The 20,542-nt window shown below is 38.3% G+C and overlaps 1 protein-coding gene across 1 annotated transcript in view; it reads right to left on the bottom strand.

The window, feature by feature from the left end:
- The window catches only part of LOC122527668 (rap1 GTPase-activating protein 1), a 72,204-nt gene extending 55,587 nt beyond the window's left edge, over positions 1–16,617 (bottom strand). Inside the window, exon 1 of the mRNA XM_043652046.1 lies at positions 15,666–16,617. Within this exon, the coding sequence (XP_043507981.1) occupies positions 15,666–15,812 (147 nt within the window). The 5' untranslated portion in view covers positions 15,813–16,617. The remainder of the gene's footprint in view (positions 1–15,665) is intronic.
- Between the last annotated feature and the right edge of the window lie 3,925 nt (positions 16,618–20,542).

Genomic DNA, 20,542 nt, shown 5'->3' with positions numbered 1-20,542 from the left:
ATTCAGTGATGAAAATTTTATAAAATTTCGCGAACTGGCGATACATTTTCCAAACAGCAAATTGGAATTTGTTTGCTGCATTTGTGTATGGAGATGTATACGAAAAGTATGTAGAAAGTGTCGGCAAGGCAGAAGCCTGATAATGAACCTCTTTTGTTTTATATTCGGTTAGCGACGCCGCCATCTGGGTGAACGACACTATTTGGATTAATGTTGAATTGTTTTATAGACCTTTGTAGAGTGTGCACGCGGTGTAGAGTGTAATAAAGAGCGATTATAATATTTCGTGAATATATAAGTCCCTGCGTACTTTTATCTTATCCTTTCGAAAGCTTGATATTTTGAATTTTGAACATTTTTACATTATAGTATAATTGATATTTTGAATGTTGAATATTTTTACATTATAGTATAATTGATATTTTGAATTTTGAATATTTTTAGTATATTTGATAGTTTAGTATAGTATAATTGATATTTTGATATTTGATATTTGATAGTTTAGTATAGTATAATTGATATTTTGATATTTGATAGTTTAGTATAGTATAATTGATATTTTGAATTTTGAACATTTTTACATTATAGTATAATTTTCAAGGGCGCTGAGAATATCGCTCCATTTTACCAAATAATAAATTTACGAAGGCGAAACGACAGAATCGCAGGTGAATAAAAATATTCCACCGTAAAAATATCTTCAGTGTCAAACACACACGGCAGGAATGTTTCTCATCATTCAACCAAGGAACACGTGTCTCTCGACCGCGGCAGGAAGCGAAAATAAAAAAAAAAAAGAATTTCTGTGCAACCGCGCGCTCTGTTGAAACACGTATACGTATTTTCGAATTTTCCGGCTACCCTGAAGAACGTTCGTCCGTGGCAATTTCCAAATTCGGTCGCAAACAGAGAGAAACAGCTTCGACGAATGGAAATTCTATCGAAGAGGGGGGGATGGAGGTTCGCGAGAAGAATCGAAAGGGTGATTCCGCTTCGGGAATTCTGTAGAATATTTTCGCCAACCGAGACAGAAACGAGACGGCCGAATTTCCTTCCTCGGCCGGATTTTGTACGTAACTGGGAGAAAAAAGAAAAAACGCGGAAAGTCGAAGGAGAAAAAGAGAAGAAAAAGGAGGAATTCCTCTTCTCCCGTGCGATACGAAGAAGAAGGAGAAAGAGAAAGAAACAAGAGAGACGCTGTCTCCCGCGGGGATGAATAATTCAGTACGGGCGCGCATAGTTGGACGCGCCCATGTACAGTCTCGTATATACATGAAGCTAGAAGGTGTGCCAGGAATGAAATTGTCGCCCCGTGAACCACGGTCATTTCCACTAACGACGCCTAATCTATGCTCGCGCGCACTGCCAAATGCCACCAAGTTGAAGACCACGGCCGCATCTCACCCCGAGGCTTGTGCTTTTAATTTGCAAAGCCAACCGACTTCCGTTCTTCCGTGCAAACTGTCGCGTTCGCGCCTTCCGGCCCGGTCTCGTCGCAAACGAAACGTCACTTCCTTTGAAAATCCTGGTAAAATAAAATCTGACTGATTCGGAATTTATTTCAATTTGACTGCGCGATAAATTCAAACTCTGAGAAATTTGTCGTCGTGTTATACAGTATATGCAACAAGCGTGCATGTTAGATTGTTGCTTTTAAAAATTATTTGACGAACTTCAAGCTCTATTGTCTTTTGATAGATTCGAATATAAAATATTTTCATTGAAATGTTCCGATAAGAGTTTGTAAGTTTACGTTCAATGATTACTGAAGTGAGAAAAATTTTCTATATTGATACAGCCTCGAAGCAGCTAACGTAGCTAACCTAAATGCACTTTTAATAAAAAAAAAAAAAAAGACTCTTTCCCCATTTTACAACCCGTGTACGTTATCGAAAAGGTTTCTATCCCCACAAGCTTCTATAACCCCATATAAAATTGTAATTTACTGTTCCTTCAATACCATTTCAATATAGCAGTAAAAAAGTTATACAACCGGCACTTTTACGACGAGGTTTCATCAAGAGAAATTATTACTTTCCGAGGATATAATAAAATTTAATTACCTATAATTCCGTCATCGCGTTCAAATTTCATGCCTGCCTTAATTTTATACTTCACACTCGAGAAATATTCGTCTATAAATAATCCTTTTATATGCAACAACAAAAATATCTATACCCGCAACGATGTGGCAACGAAAATGTCTAACGACAAAGATACAAAAAATAAAAACGAAAACGGAGAAATAAATTTAATAAATCCAAGAGACACTGCTGGAAATTGTTCGACACGTAACTCGATCGAATCAAGGAAGAATCTAAATTAAACGAGGCATCTGAAACGCATGTGCTTTCGTAACGTCTAATTCCATTCAGTTATTAATAATTCCTAGCGAAAGATATATCTACACGATAAAAACAAACATGAATTCCGCCATTACGAGTTTTATGTAAAAATTTATCAAAGGAACTGTTTCTTTTTTCTTTCTTTCTTTCTTTTTTTCATCCCTATCGCGAGTCACTCGGCAAAGCGAACTATCTCTGTTTGATGTTACGTAACAACACGTATTTTCACATTACATTCGAAACGCAACAGCTCAGTGAATGCAAACCTATCGGCAGAGCGGGTGCTCCTGCATTTCGCGAAAACAATAGGCTATATCCGGACTGCCCTTGTATTTTAAAAATGCAATATCGCCAGCTGCAGAGGGAGTTTTCTACGTATCGAATTAAAACGAGACAACGTTCCCTTATATAGCCCGAAAATATTTTTCCAACCAAATTTCTGTACACTGCCAAGTTAACATTGCAAGACGATCGTTTCGCAGAGATTTCGATCGACACCTGGATCATGAATTTACAAACCCCGAATTTATAATACTACTAATGATAGATTTAGATTCGATTGATTGGTGAAGATTTCGTCTAGTGATACGGAGGTGATTGTGATGAAATTACGATTAATTCTACGTCGATATTTTATTAATTTTAATTTATCTATTAATTTCATCGAAAGTATAAAAATGTCAAGACACATTCTTAAACGGAAAAGAAAAGAAAAGGAAAGAAAAGGAAATTGAATTTAAGGAAATTAAATTCTTAACAATCTCAAAAACATAGAGAAAAAGAACGCGGATAAAAGAATGTTTCATAGAAAACAGTTTTCCACGAAACTTGGCAAATTCCTTCCTAATTTAATCATCGTAGCTGATCCTCCTCTTTGAAAGTAAAAATTCCCGCCTGTCCGAAACTATCCCCCGATGGCAAATTAACCGGAGAGTATGCATATCTCGAACGAACGTACTCTCTCTCTCACGATGGACGATAAAAATTTTTTATTGTTCTCGTGTGAACTGCAAGCTCGTGAGATTTAGCTTCTTCGCTTGATATCGCGGTGCTTTAACGTTCCCAAGCGAGGCTATGAAAATGATAGAACTACTGTTCAATAGAGCACCAAATCAAACGCGTACAACACCAATTAACTCTGCAGTGTTCGTTAGTCGTTAGAGATTAATGAACTCGCTATCGAGTGAGTGGCATTTCAGAATTATTAAACCGTCAGCTGTCCGACTATCCTAACTAATTATGGTACGTATATATATATATATGTAAAATAGTGTAGTTAGATTATTTTCGAAATATCGAGTTACAAGCTTTTCTTTTTGTTTATTATTTTTTATTTCGATCAATTATGTACTTGATGATGAGTAAATTAATTAAATATATCTATATATAAATATATGTCTTGATTGTAATATACCGATCATTGTTGAAACATATAGAACACTTTTCATTTAATTAATTGTCATGTTCTATGCACGAGGCTAACAAGTGTCTTAATATTTGTTTGTCACAGCAAATAGAAAAAAATTTCAAATGATACGAGATGATCCATAATTTCATAAAATTGGTATTATTAAGTTCACGTAATAAGTAATGTCGTTTGTCGATACTGTACAAAATTTTATCTTATTTAAGAGTCAATGCAGTTTTAATCTGCAATGTAATTTAACAATAAGCATACTACAATGTCAATATATTTAACTAGAATGTAGGTTAAATTATTGTCACTAGATATCTATTAAATTTGAAGGAAACGACAATTACTTATGGATACCCCTAATACATGTGCATATTCTAGCAATAAATATAGATAATTGTCATTAACATAATATACGTACAATTATAATAGATAATTTTAAATGTTTTCTTCTGCCTACACGTGTACAGAAGAAATTTAATCGCTCTTTTTCGGAGTAATTTAATCAATTCTATTCAACGTAGGACGAAAATTTTTACCATGGTCATCCTGCACCGTTTTAGGAGAGACAGGCGTGTGTGTAGACCCGTTTGTAAACGAGGTTAAGGTCGAAAACGCGAAATTAATGGTTACACGAGCGATCACACGATCCCTCGTAAACACGGCACACGCTGTGTATTAGAATATCAAGCTGCCTTCATGCCAGCGGATAAAAGCGCGTTCGATACGTGATTGCACGTACACACAACGCTTTTCGAGCTAATTCGAGCGTATTATCTTTCGATTCGACCACGATAACCTTTCGCGAGGCTCTTGACGTTCATTTGAATTCCACCGATAAGATCGATAATTACACCGATGGCATGCATTATCGCGTCGTTAAAGAAAAGAAACGTGTCGATGGGAAGTAATCTGGGTCGCTGGGAAACCATTTCTCCATTTTACGTATAATTCTCACAATGTTATCAAAAGCTAACAAATCTTACAGCCAGCAATTTTCTCTGTCGCGTTTCAATTTTCCCTATCGTCCGTCGCGATTATACGAATTAGAATGGAATTCGATTTTCTCGGCCTATTTCGCAGAGCGAAGAAAAAAAAAGAAAGAAAAAATTTTCGCGACCGTCCGTTTGACGTAAAGAGGAATTTATACTTTTTTTATCTCGTTAAATTGAAACCCGTGGCCAATATTGTGGCATTGAGCTGAGGGGGGCAACGTGTGCAAGAGAACTGGCTTGCAAGGATGCAACGTCGACCATTCCATTTTAAACGAAGGAACTATCAATTATGCGAAGGTTAACAATTCTTCGTAGGCTAAAAAAAAAAAAAAAAAAAAAGGAACAGGGCGCTCGGAAATTCACGATTAATTTAACCTCAGCGTAATATTAATTTCCATATTTTTTTCTTTTTTTCAATTTAAAAACCCTGTCGCTTGAAATGCGATCGTCTTCTCAAACTTGAAAATGAGGCGGAGGTGTAAAAAAAAAAAACATATACGAAGGAGGAACGAGATAATATAAATTTCGATCGAATGTCAAAATCAAACCTAACTGAAATACCTAATAAAATACAATACTCGTCTTGGATCGTGGACAGACTCGAGAAGTAGAACAGAGACAAGAGAGAAAGAGAGCAAGAAAATGAAATAAAGTGAGCGTCTCTTTAGCCAATTAATCGGCTATCGGGCATGCCTGTTTTTACTTCTCGTGTGAAATACCAGCCGGCAATTTTTTCCATCGACGAAAATTCCCCGCGTGTACGCGTCACGTCGGCGAGGATATTGACGCTGCATATGGGTTAAAGGGTAATTTAGCGTATCGATTTTCTGGCCGCTCGGTGGACTGCACACACACACACACACACACACAAGCTAAATGAACGCTCGATTCCGGTCTAGGATGGATCGATTTTTCGCTGTTTTGTTAGTCGGTATATAAGCAGACGGTGTATGGCAGCTGCGATACCCTTTGCACCTGGCTATCTATATGGCAACCGACTCGAACGTGTCGTCGTTACGATGGAGACTCACTAAATCTCTCTCTCTCTCTCTCTCTCTCTCTCTCTCTCTCTCTCTGTTTCTCTTCTGGAGCAGCCATAGTCGCGTGTGTATATACTGTATAACCGAGCCCCCGCCTTGGCTTCGGGCCTTATACGTCAAAATAGAAAAAAAGAAGAAAAAGAAGAAGAAGAAGAAGAAGAAGAGGGAAGGAGCCGTACACGAACAGCTGTGCGGCCCCTTTTGCGAAGAGCCTTTTAAAACGAAACTGAGCGACCGGCTTTTACGGCTCAGGAACACACTTCTTCCATGCTCGTCTTTTGTGCTTCGTAGAATGCAGCGGTTAATACGCTGATTACAAATGAGAGCCCTCTTTCTCTCACACACTCTCTATTAACCATAGTCAATTATTTCCATGGTGTTGGCCATTTAAACCTGTTTTTTTTTTCTTTTTTTTTTCTTTAAATATCGAGTAATCCTCGTAATTTTCTTCTTTTTTAGATTCTGCTTCAGATTTTCGTGTTTTCAATAAAGTTTGCAAGTTACTTTAATTTCAAGTGATAGAAGTCTTCGTTTCAATTTTTTCTTTTCTTTTTTTTTTGTAAAATACGATTTTCTTGGTCGGAAAGTTTGAAGAATGATGAAGGAACGGAGACGGAGAATTAGCAGAGTACTTTGCCATTCCAACTTCGCTGGACTTAATTTTACGTAACCCTGTTTCCTAATTTAAAAGCAAACAGTCACCACCGGCGAACGAATCTGCAACGTTTGCTTAAAGACGACAAAAGCAGAGGACTGCGGCCAATTTACATTGCCCTACGACTACCGACGTGATCAAAACGGCTGGTTTGTAATTTTCAGAGAAATTTGGATAGATTTGCAACTCGATAGATTTTTCGTAAAATACATAGATAGAATTTTATAAATTTCTTCCCATTTATGGCACTTTCACACGTCCAATTCTAATGTTAAACGTTTAAAGATAATACTAATGTTAAATCCATTAAATACATTTTTTTACTTTTGTTTCAGTATCATAAATTACGATGAAACAACAAATTTATAATAACTGGAGGACACAGCGACAATAAGTATTTGAATTTATATAAAATACCGACAAGTATTCCAACTCATTGTCAAAAAATACACGTACGAAAATTCACAATATTTATAGAAAATTTCGTAAAATGGAGTTGTTTCGTGAAAGTATTATTGTTGAAAATTCAAAGAAAATACGTACAGAAAATTTTATAAAACGCGAGTTTAAACGCGATATTTATTGTCGATGGTAAAACGAAATTCAAAAAAAAGTATTTACACAAAACGATGTTTAAATATAATCGTTTCAAGCGCGAAACATTTTAAACCGTTTTTTTCCTAACAGTCTACGCGCAGAGCAAAACATCGGGGAATATAAAAAAGATTCAGCGTCGCTATTTTAAAATGCATTCGACCCGCAGAGTGCACGTGTGCCCGCGTTTGCAGTCGCAGAAAGAATTCTCTTTCCGAGTTCCGTTTATCTTACAACGCTTCCGGAAATATTATTTCTATGTATCTCGCTACACTCGCGACACTGAATTTCGAAATTCTTCGACGAAAACTCAATCGTTACATACATACATCTTTCAACTTAATCCCCAACTGACGTCACTGGACGTTGATTATATACGTTGCTTAATTTTGATTACAGACGTCCATCAGAAAGAATATGTAAAAATAAAGGTATAATATAAAAATAAGAATATATAAAAATATAAAATAAGATTAATATATAAAAATATATTGTATAAAATTAATATGATTAATATATTAAAATATAATATATGAAATTAATATAACTAATATATTAAAATATAATATACGAAATTAATATAATTAATATATTAAAATATGATATATGAAATTAATATAATTAATATATTAAAATACAATATATGAAATTAATATAACTAAATATATTAAAATACAATATATGAAAATATAAAATGAAATTACTAATAGCTATCCATGACCTCGCAATTTTAGTTGACTTCAAGTTAAAATTACCAATCGATTTCAAATCTATTTCAAGTACGTCAGAAATCCACGGAGAAACACTTATTTCGCGATCGACAAATCGTCACGTGCATCGATACAACCAAGGTCGTATATTCAACAATAACTCGCGGCAATCATTTCGAAATATTCACCGTATAAATATTTCTGCGAATTTCCACACGCTGCGGCCGATGCGGTTTTCATTAGAAGAGATCGTGCTTAATTGTAACAAATACCGTTAGGTGCTGGTAACTGAGATTGCGAAAGATTAAAGATCGTACGTTGTACGCAATAGAATGTCCCTACTATATAGAAATAAAACTCGTCCGTATTTGTGGGAAAAACGGGAAAAACAATTAGAAATTTTCTTTGCGATATTTCTCTTCGAGGATCGGTATGATGAACAGCGAATGAAAAACGTAAAAGAGAAAGAATGTGAAAATCAACCAGAGGGACTCGAGGATGGAATAGTTGATATTATACGAGAAGAAACACGAGGCTGCAAAAATTACGAGATAATCTTGTTTGCTCACTGTGTCACCTTCTGCAATTAAACAGCTTCTTGCGAACGATTGTGACAGAAAAAAAAGTTGTACCTTGCACGTTTGAAACTGATTTTAAAGGAGTATTATGGCACAACGAATGTGCAATATAGCTTGGATTTGTTAGTTACCTAATTCTGCCTTGAACTGATAAAAAAGTTGTGTCTCTATAAATCGTAGGAAATTTATGCGTTGTAACTTGCGTTCTTATTGTAATTCTAGATAAGATTGTGCACAATATCTATCTATATAATTATCTATCTATAATAATTATTTATTTTCCAATGAAACTATTTTCTATCTATCATCACCATTCTACATTTCATTCTCATAATGTGGTCACAATGAAAATATTACTCGGAACTTGATATGCCTGGACATAATTAATTGGCGTATAAATGTTAATTTCGACATCGTCTGTCATTAGTAACCTCCATGATGTCACTGACAGTTGACAGGTCTAGTGTCGGTCATCATAGTCACCGTGACAATTAACTTATCACGTTGACTGCTATAATGGTCATTAATCACCTGCGTTTCTCCATTCCAATAAATATTTCAAAATTATTGAGATAGAATGAACATTGTGGACTGCGTTGCGTTTTTATTTCAAAACGATATTTTATAAAAAAAAAAAATTAAACGTCTCATCATAATATTATCGTTATCACGATGAAACTGTGAAAATAAATAAATAAATAATAATATTACTGTTACGACATAATTCGTGCAATCTAATGTTATCAAAAGCGAATTTACATTTCTGCGAGTCTCGAAACAGCTGCAACCAACCGACTCGTTTCATAATGAAACCGCTCGTTTTGCAACAATAAATTACGACGACAATTCTTTTAACAGAGGCAAACGTTGGGCAACGTCGAAAGTATGAATAGCAGTTTTCACAGGTAATAGGCGAACGCCCTGATGTACTGACCCGCGAGCATGCAAATGAAGAAATTTCAACGAAACGGGCGAATATCCAGTTGTAGCTATTTTACAACAGTCACGATTGTTTCTTTCTTTTCTTTCATTTTTTCTTTTTTTTTTTTCTTCCTTTCGCTGAGCATTGAAGGCTATCGCAGGGGGTTTCGAGAGACGAGAGCCGAGCGCCAATGGTTTTCAAAAGGAAATTTGAAAGTGAATGGAACAGTCGATAGAAAGAAAAGAAGAAAAAAAAAAACACGCAGCAGCTGCGCGCCGGAGGAAATGCAGAATTTTATAGAAAATCGGATGAACGAGAGAGAGAGAGAACGCGGAGAGGCCGAGAGCTTTCGCAACGGAATAAACTATCGAATTAGCGGTTCAATCTTTCGAGAACGCTTCCTCGTTGCTTCTTTCCACGGATTTTCACTGGAATTGCGTCGAATGTTGTTAGCAACCGAGTTGAAATAACTCGCAAGGACGAGAGGAAATAAAAGAGGCAAGAATGAAAAAGAGAATTTCTTTACGCGGCGGATTGAAGAGAAACGCGAAATGCTAACGAGCGACATAGCCGATTGGTTCTTGCCAACTTACTAAAAAGGCGGGCACTCTCGTGATGCACCTTAACCCCTTGCACTGGCAATTGGTTCGCGGACCATAACGAGTGACCGAGCCGTGTACAATAATTCGTCGCTTTCTTTTCCTTTCGCACTCGTCGATGTTGATATCACCGGATAGAAATTATTGCGAAGTAATAAATTGATTATTTGTCTGGGCTATACTTGACACATTGTGGACAGGAAATGCGAATTTAGCGTCTTTCAGTTTTCAACTGTTGCGGACGGAAGACGAGAATTCACGACGAGGAAGGCTATTTTGCTTTATATAACTTATATTATAAATAATATATAATTATATCTTACAATGTTATATAATTTTTCAAGAAGTAGGAAAATTGTTTCCTAACATATCACACCAAGAAACGTTACTAGAGGTATTTTCATTTTATTTAATAAAGTACCTCTAAAATGAAAAATAATTAATAATTTTAATTATTAATAAAATAATACACTTGTTAAATGCTATACGTTCTCTTGAACCCTTTCAATCATACATTAAATAATTCAAAAAATACGAGAAAATACTGGCTATATATTTGTCAGAGCATTCCGTCCTCAATATGTTACTATAAATATAAAATAAATAATATAATAATTAAAATATAAAATAAATAATATAATAATTAAAATATAAAATAAATAATATAATAATTAAAATATAAAATAAATATGAATATAAAATATAAAATATAATAATATAAATATAAAATAAATAATAGTCAAAATCTAAAATACACAATAAATAGATTCTTAAATATTACTATAAAAAATATATAGTAATATTTAAGAATATTTTATCAATGTGAATTAAAGAAATGCTTATATGCATTGTACAAAGTTCCCCTGCTGCTCCAAAAATGTGGCGGCCCTGGGAGCAAGTTGGGCGCGCCAAGTGCGATACGCAATGTGTTAAGTATACTTGAAACTGAGAAAATGTTGCAATTTGGGGCAAAAAAATTATCGACGTGCGTGACACGTCATTCCAGCGCAAAATGTTAAGGCGTCTCGTGCGTACGAGACAAAAGGTAAGGAGTAAGATTTAAATACTCTGACGAGTAGCAGTGGCCAGCAGCGAGAGGAAAGATTGTTAGCTAAATTGCAGCCAGTCTATTACGTAAATTATTATCGATCTCAGTGTCACGGTAATGCAAAGTGGGCAGAACCAATGAATCATACCAGGGGGGGAGGTATATATCGACTATTTCGAGGGCATGACGAGTTCTTTGTCACGAACGTTCCGTAGCAACGTTGAAAGCTCGCTCATTTATTATGCAAAATTCGCAAATTTATCTTGGGTCGTGTTCCAGTTTTCTTAAGGAACGAGCCTGCATCTGCTTCATCGATCACGCGGAAGTGCTTAAATAATTCATGAACGAAAATATCTCGGCGTTATGAATGGTAACTCGGCTTTTTGACACTTGTTAATTTACTCGTTGAAATTATAACGAAAACGCGACGAGAGAACCGACAAGTTTCGCTCGAACATCGAAATCGCTGTGCGTCCCCGACAATAAACGTATCGAGCCTAAACCATCGACAAAAGTGATAATCGATGATGGCATCGGCGATACAAATTAGCGAAACGTCTTCTTTAATTCTATCATCATCAATCATGAAACAACGTGGGTCAAGGTCTCGCGTTAGAATCGTATTCAGTTATTAAACGCTCAACGAGAAGTTCTTGCCAATCAAACTGATCTCAACTTCGTTCTCGTCTCGAGACGGAAATACAATCTGCTGATGAACACGTGCTGTTCTACTGTCAAACAATCGCGTACATACCACTGTCAGCTTCGTGTTCTTCCCAAAGATACATCACGTTGAAGAAACATGAAACAGTGAGTCACTGCGAAAAGTTCCCTAAGCTATGAAAAACTTCGGTTCCAAGATGTTTAACGCGATACTACTTTGTTTGAAAGCTTTGCTTTCCCTTCGCGATCGATTTCCCAACGGTTCTTACGTCGCTTTTAATGCACGATAAGTATGCATAAATTGCAAGCACGATCGAACGCAAGGAAACAATGTATTAAGAGAACCGAGAAATGAAATGTGGAAGGTGGAAGGCGAACGAATGAATTTTACCTCGTTTCAGAGGGAACCACAGGTTCGTGACGAAATACATATGCATTTTCGACGCTATTTGCCGACTCTGTTTGCTTCCTGTTGGCTTTTTCTGGACAAATTTCGCTACTGTGATGATATTAAATTCCACGAACTTGTATTTTCCCCTCGACGATGGACAATAATTTGACGAATGGAAGAATGTGAAGAAACATGAACGATAAATTGGATAGACAGAAAATTCTCGCGCGAGAATGTACTAGATCAGAAACTAAATTTTCCGAGCGGGCACACTTTCGAATTTCCCTTGTATCAAAACTCGAACATTATCAAACAATTCGCAATAAGAGCCAATTGTTGTTCAAACAAAACAAAAAAAAAATCATGAAAGCAATATGCTGTATGTCGTTTTGATTATTCAGCAAACATTAACTCCAATGTTTAACGAATAACGTTATCTCATTAATAAACACTTGACGATAAAGTGCGGATTAATATATACTTGCAGAGTTTGCAAGTAATGCAAACAATGACGCACAACGTATCCGTAATTTCTCACACGCACCTGAACAAAATATATTCTGTTTTCGTATTAGAAACTTTCCTAACTCCTGTTGCTCTTGCACTCTGGTTTAGGTTCTCTACTTTAGTCGAGCAAATTCAAACAGGTGTTCCTAGTCGTTCAGAGACAGATGCAAAGAATAAACCATATTTTGGAATAGGAATCTCCCCCGGTTATCCCGGCGAACCTAAGAGAGCCAACAATGCGTGCAGCAAGATTAAAGGACAGGAGGCAGATAGAAGAACAATTCTCGCACTCTCGAATAGTATCATCGGTGGGATCAAACACGACGAAATGACCAACTGGCGGTACCAGTGGCAAGCAAGTAACTATCAGGTCTCGGTTTCGAGAACAAACTTCAACAAACTTCAATTCGCATTCGACGGCGACAAGTGTAATTCCTGCCAATCAGGGCCAGTTCGTCTTCGGGAGGGATTAAAGTGCCAGTTCGTCGAGAGCACGTGCCGGCAAGTCGAATTAAAAGCCAGCCTTTAATTCGCCAGGCAGCCGAGGCCCTTCGAATAATTACAGGAACGTACCACTGGTTTTCGCGTCTTGGTGCGCTGAACGTAAACACGTGCACGTTCACCGCTGGCAAGAAAGTATCTTAAGCCGCATCTACACTGTTCAGGATCGTTCGCAAACAGAAGCACCATCGAGCGCGATGTTACAGCTTGCAAACAGCTTACCGCTGAAACGCAAAGCGGTTGCAGAGGTATCCGCGGATAATTGGTCGGCTGTTGGGTAAACCGACAGAAATTTTGAAATTTCTGCCCGACGAACGATGATTGAAGCTGCCAAGCGAGGATTTTTTTGTATTTCGAAATTTTTCAACATCTTTCGACAGTCTAAAGAGATGAAAAATTGAAGAAGCAAGAATAATTCTTTGTAATACAAAGAAATATTGTAAAAGTACCACGAAACTAACAGAATTTACCAGGAAGTATTCCTAATGGATATACGTTGTTACTACTAATTATACTTACTTACCGAGATACCGACAATATCGTTAATTATGTATATCGATTGGAGTAGAACGTAACGTGTAAATATATACATACTTCGATTCTTTTCAACTTATGCAAGCTCACTGTACGTACTTTAATTATTATCACGATACTCTCGTATTCAGCAGAATTCGTCTCATTTCAGGAAACAATCTGTCTCTTTGCAGCAGTGCAACTACCACGGGTACACGTAAATATTTAAAAGACAATCACAAGTTCCGCAAACTCCTTCTCTATTCCATCACGCTACTGAATTATATAAATTCGAATAATCGATGAAATAAGTTTCCGGGGCCAAAGGCACAATCTTTCAGCTTCGTTTCGTTCAAAGCCAACGCACTTGCGACTGCAGTCAGTCGTCAATACCGATACGTCGAGTTATCTTTCCCGACTCACTGCCGATATTTATCGACGAGACAAATTCTATCGAAACGCAGCGGAGCCGTAGCGCAGAACCAACCGCAGTCGGCCGGTCATGGGAAAATAGGACTTTTCAAAGCGTCTCGCAGCGCAGAAACGATGGAGTAACGGGTTGTTACAGGAAAATTACCGCGGGTCTGATCTTCGCGGTTACAGTTACCGCGCTCGTTTCTCGCCGCTGATTCCTCTTCTTTCCTTTCCATCTCTCCCTCCGCCACCTTCGACCCTTTCTTTTGTCCGGACGCCGCCGGTTACCAGCGCCGCTTAAGGGCTTAAAGCCTTCTCTCCGCTTCTACTTTTCCTTCCTCGACTGGCTCGAGGCACGTCGAGCTTCCCGCGCAAGAAAACGTAACGACGCAGCGTTATTATACACGCACGTTATACGTGTGTACACCGCGACGTGGACGCATGAAAACGAAATACGCGGAAGCGAGTAAAAAGTGTCTGGCATGCGCCAGACCGGGAGGAATTAAGACCGCGAACAAACGATCCGGGAAACGCGTCTACTCGCTTCGGCCATTACTCCGTTTACCGGTTCGATCGGCGATCCCGTACGTCACCGGACAATGCCAACCGGTCGGTGTAATTACGTTACCAAGCACGAGATCTCCTCCTCGTTATTTCGCGAAAACGCGACGAGTTATTTCGGTCAGATCGTTTGGATTCCTCGGGATTTTACGTTTATACACGACACGATTGTACCTCTGCCAAACGACCGAGAGTTTCGGCCAGTTTAATTTTGCCAGATGTTGCCCTTCGCGTTTTTTTGTTCAACGTTCGCGGAATTTCGACGAACGCGCGTTGTTTACGAGGATTAATCCCCGAGGTGGTATTTCGTCGAACAGTCAAGAGAGAACGATGTTACTGTATCGCATTCGTGATGTAACTGTATTTCTAATGTACATCGCCATTCCGATGTTTTGGAACAACTTGAACCAAGTACAAGTTTCTGGAGAACGTGAACATTTCGTTTCGAAATATAATTAAACATAGTTTCGATTCTTGAAAATTTCGATGTCATTACGTTTGTTTGAGGAAGCCGTTGTTCTCCTGTTTGCAATCCCAAATATTTGTACAGAAGCGTGCAACGCAACGCGCAAAACAATCTCTCCGTGGGGATTTAAATTGGGAAGAATTTCTCGACGTTTCATCAAATACGAAACTCTGTCCCTCCGCCCTTTGTATCGATCCTACGCGTGCGTGTTCGATATCGATAATCCAACACGATTGGTAAATTTCTATTACATTTCCCAATCCTTTGGTCCGAGCGGCTTGTCGAACAAAAGATCTCATTTCATTAAAAATGATAGTCAAGTCCAAAGAATACTCCAAAGCGCCACTTCACAATGATGATAGCTCTTCTCGCGGAACATATGTCCCATTCATAAAATGAAAGGATACCAGCGTAAGCCGAATCGACATCTGTCGGCGATAAAAACTCTGACCGGATCGGATCTGATCGGATGATTGATCCGGACTAATTCTAAAGAAAATCTATCTCGATTCTAAATCTCGAGAGAGAGAGAGAGAGAGAGAGAGAGAGAGAGAAACAGGGGTACCTAATAGAGGGAAGGAAAAAAAACTCAAAAAAAAGGAGCCAGACGTTTGTGAATCAATTCCGGTTCCGTTCACCGGGGATTCGAGCTTGACACTCGGATAAAATTCACGCGAAAGAATGAAAAAAAAAGAAAAAAAAAAAAAACGACGGCAGGCGAGTTTCCGCGGGCGCGGGAAAAATCTTACCTGCGATATAAGTTTCGGCAGTGTGTGCGTGTGCGCATGCGCGTGGCTATTGTGTCCTGTTGAAGACCGTTCGCTGTTGGGCCGTTGTTGCTGCTGTTGGCCGGCATCCGATCTAAGATCGTGCCTCCATCTCAGTACACCCATCATAACCGGCTGCTGTACTCTCGATTGCGTTCAAAAGCCTTCACTCCTGACAGCCGCGTATCCTTTCAACGTCCGCACACTCGGGGGGGGGGGGGGGGGGCGACCAGTTCGATCACGACGCTCCGACCTAACCTAACGCGAGTATCCTGTTGCACCCTTTACGAAAGGCTTCTACGCTGATCGTCGAAACGCTAGACACTTCGACATCGACGCTGTCAGGAATTCGATTCCTCGCGGTTTGGAGCACGGTGTGTAACTCGAAATTCGAGCGGAACGTACGCTGTCGGGAAAAAACGCGGGAAAAGGACTCCAGCGGAAAGGTACGCGATATAATATTCCTCGCGTAATCAGGATTTCCAATGACACCAGATTACACTTTGTCTCGTAATTTTTCAGGTAACTTAGTGGCTCGTACTTCTTGACATTACTCTCGCCTAAGAACCCACTCGATCGTCGTTCGAAGTTTCGTCACTGTCGAAGTCGTTCACTGTCATTTTCACAGTGTGTTTCGATCTCGCGAACGTGCGCACGACCGACAAGACGCACAGGACACCGCATAACGGCGCGTGTCACTTTTTCCTGGCTATCGCCAGGAGCTTTGTGTCTCCGTCGCCCACGTTTCGATCGGTCGACCGAGGTCAGAGTAGAAAGTGTTTACACCGTGTGCGCGTTCGGCAGACAGGATATCTCGTATGGTGCAACACACACGCGCGTACGAAGGAACGCGCAAACGTGCCCAGAACGAACGCGTACCGTATCAGAGTTCAGCGACGTGTAAGTGCAGGAGCGCGACTGGCACAGCAAGACCGTACGGTTCGAGGCTTGCCTCGTCTGTCGTCTCCCCTTCCCCTCCGCCGCTGTCGCCCCTTGCTCCCTCCTCCCCCCACCCTCCTGCGTCCAACACGCTGCTCGCGGCATGAACGTCCTGCTGTTCTTAAAACTCCCACCATATCCTACCTATCGTGCAGTGAACAAACGTTGCCATGGTCGCCATCAAACGCGTAAACTCGGTTTACCACGCCGACCTCCATCGTTTCTCGTTTCTCGAGATTCACGATCGATCGATCGTGCACTCGAATCGCCGTCTTTCGATCAACCGCGTACAAAGAGCGATTTGAAGACGACGCGGTTGCTCGATAAATTCTTAATACGTGTCGACGGTGCATTGAAAATTGAATTACGCGTTGTACTTACACTTGCACTCATTAGTGTTAAAACACGTTGGCTGCCGCGCGAAATTTACACGTTTCGTCTAGGGGATGAAATATTCAATTTCTCTATGATATTCTATTGCGTATGAAGTACAATAATAGTACTTTTCCTATTTTAAACTCTTTGCCAATGACGCATTTTCTTAATTGTTTTCAAACATTTACGAAAATGGAAATACGACCGTCATCAGTGACCATCGTGTTATAATTAACACATTACATATAATGCATCATGTTTACTATCGCTGTTAATATTTGTATTTGTTATTTAAACAAAAATTAACAATTTTACATATATAGTAAAGATTTTCAAATGTATTCCATTATTTTGTCTCAAATTGTAGACCTAACTTACTTTGTTGGTTTATTGGTATAATTAGAACGAGGATCTGTGCGCTGCGATTTCACGTTTTAGATTAGATCCTTTGCAGCTACGTAAGTTTAATCTTGCAGCTTCGAATTTCTCCGTAACGAAAATCGGAAATGTTGTCGAACCGCTCAAAGTTGAAAGTGCATAAAATACTTTAATTAATGTACATTACAGCACTTGATGATCCTATATTAACTTAATGTTTCTGTGCTGTTACGAGAGATAGTTCTAAAGTCAAACTATAGATTCTTGAAAACTTGTTACTGGCTTGTTTCATGTGATAATTAAAACAATTATTCCAGAAGAAACCATAATAACGATTTTATTATTAAAGTATATACTGCGACTCTCTTTTTAAAATTTTCCAATCACAGAGAGCACCGAATTTTTAATTATTGAAAGTGATCATATCATAATCGTTGAACCGTTAATTAAATAATACGATGCACACTTTTTAATGATTGTTATATCATGTAACATAGTTCCACGTATTTATCTATATCTTCCAATCGGGATGAGAAACTATAATTAATTATAAATTTTGTAAAATTGCAAACAATGTATCTACATATATTGGAGATTACAGTTAACAGAAATGTATATATGAACGAGAAATAAGACAGAAGTAATTAACGATTGGTTAATATTTCAGAGTATTTTGTTATTTTCTTGATAATTTTATTACGTTCGCTAATTGCTTGCTTTTCACAGCTTTTAATATTTGATGTGTTCTAATATTTATTCGATATGATTGATTTTTGAATATTCAAGCGAAGTTAAGAAAACACAATGTTTCGAAACATTGATTATTAATTTTCCGCTGCAATTGTGCGTTTATATTTTCGTCAGGATCCCTGAAACAGCCGAATGTAAAATTCCTTCTGCGAGGGAAACATTTTCCCCTCTCAGGACGCTTTTGTTCAATAAACGTCGAGTGTGTAAGTTCAATCTCCTCCCAGTTTTATATTTCCATCGACTTCGATTCGATAAGAAGAACAATAGTAGTTACGTGATACGCGACATCATTACTCCTATGACGTGTTTAAGGGGCGCAAAAACGAAAGGCAAATTATCGTTAATTGACCAATCGATTGATCAATGATACATTTGCCAAGTGTTTGCTCGGTGTTCACGTAATTGAACGAATTGCAAAACAAATCGTGGACAAAGTATAATAATCTACGGCAATCTTACGTCTGAATCCGTACTCGAGCAATAAAAAGTTTAATAACTCCTTATCGAAGCGAAATTGCGCTAGTTCTCAATAATTTTATTCCGCTCTTTCATCCCTGGGAACGTGTAGTTAATCTCAATAGAAACTTTCGTCTCGCAAATTCGATTATTTATGATTTTGACGAGAGGAGAATATTTCATAGCTTGTTAAATGAATAATAATCTAGAAAAGGAAGAGTTTGATAACACAACTACGAAAACTCTCGTTTACGATTCTAAAATAAATCGGTTAAACATACTAACGTGTTACTGTGTCTCACTGTGATATCTATATTATAAATTATGGCAAATTTAATTTACAGTGAACTTGCACCGTTACTCTCCCGTGTTATAAATTACAGAACGTCATCGGAATTAATGACAGTGAGTTAGTCCCTCTGTGTAACTAGCTCACTGAACATTATTTACTCGACCTACTTTAAGGCACGGTATCATGTTGAAAAGTCATTAATATCGAAAATACCATCTCTAAATAAATTGACAATATATCGTAAATAATCTCTTCTATATGGATCGTTTAATCCATTTATGTGAATTTCTTTTAACTTTTAATTTTATGCCCAGAGCTTTATTTCGTTTCATTTTATCAACAATACACGTATACTGAAATTAAAAATACTATAAACCGAAATTAAAAATACTATAATAATCGAAATTCACTCAATAAAAATCAGTTAATGTTCTCTTGAGTTACCAAGCCTTAACATATAAATATATATCTAAAAATTAGTATCATCAAAAGTGGAAGTAAGTAAAGAAAAAAAAAAAAAAGAAAAAATACATCTATTACCAGTCACTTCCACTCGATCGATAATACCAGAGTCAATGACACAAACACGAAGCTCTCCCCCGTTGGCAAAATGAAATACGACAAGAGCGGTACGACTTAAATAATCGAAACCTCAAACGATTCTCAAACGACGACGACGACCGACTCGAAAGGAGCAAACCGCAGTTCAATCCTGCGCCAGAGTCAACTCGTGCGAAACATACTCGCTCCAATTGAAGCAATTTGCAAGCACGGACACGGGGAATTAGTCTCGCACGGCAAAAGGAATGCGATCGCGTGATGAAGTTGCACGCTTCCGTTGACCGGGCCGCGAGGAATCAGAAGGAATACGAATTTTTCGGTATGTAGCACGAAAAGTGAGGCACGAAGTTGACGACAGGTGGTGGGACGGATGACGGAGGAAGTCGAAGGAAGGTGAAACCAAAGAGGAAACAGGCTGCCCGGTGGCGGATGTCATTTCGTGGTCGACTTATTTCGTTACCGGTAGGTAGGCAGATAGTGCCAAGGCTTCCCATTCCTTTGTGTCCACCTCTTTCATTATTTTATCCAACTTCCTGCGTCCGAAAGCGACGCACACAACGTCGAGCGTGTCTCGCTCTTCGCCGTTTTCGTCTGTCTGTAACTTTCGAGGATTTCCTAAATCTAAATCTGAATTAAACGACGCATTGCCAATTGTTTTTTCAGTACTGTCTTCTCTATAATGTTACTGTAGCGTCATTTGATTCCCAAAGTTAGTTATTCGCGGTTAGAGTGATTTTGTTTCTACCTTGTCAACTATAACATACTCTCGATTCAGAGAACAACGGTGTGTGTGGATTGCTTGCAAATTCGTGCTTTTGATTTACGACGATAGAAACGGAGCCTCGGAGGGGAGAGACTTCGAACTCGGTGAAAATTTTATCAAACTGAATGAATCGTCGACATTGCCCGATTTATTCTCTTCCTGGTTCGTTTTGTTTTCACAGAAGCAAGTTGAAATTTAAGATAACTTAAGACTGCCGCGCTCGGTTTAAGTTACTATCGTAGAGAAGCAACGTGTACGAGAATCACTGTGTGGATATTTTATTTCGGCTGTGTGTGTGTGTTTGTGTGTGTTTGTGTATCTGACCAACCGGACGTCTGTACTTTC

This window comes from Frieseomelitta varia, unplaced genomic scaffold, assembly GCF_011392965.1.
Source record: "Frieseomelitta varia isolate USP_RPSP 00005682 unplaced genomic scaffold, Fvar_1.2 scaffold_1027, whole genome shotgun sequence".
Taxonomy (NCBI): Eukaryota; Metazoa; Arthropoda; class Insecta; order Hymenoptera; family Apidae; genus Frieseomelitta; species Frieseomelitta varia.
This window is presented reverse-complemented; position numbering and strand designations above follow the sequence as displayed.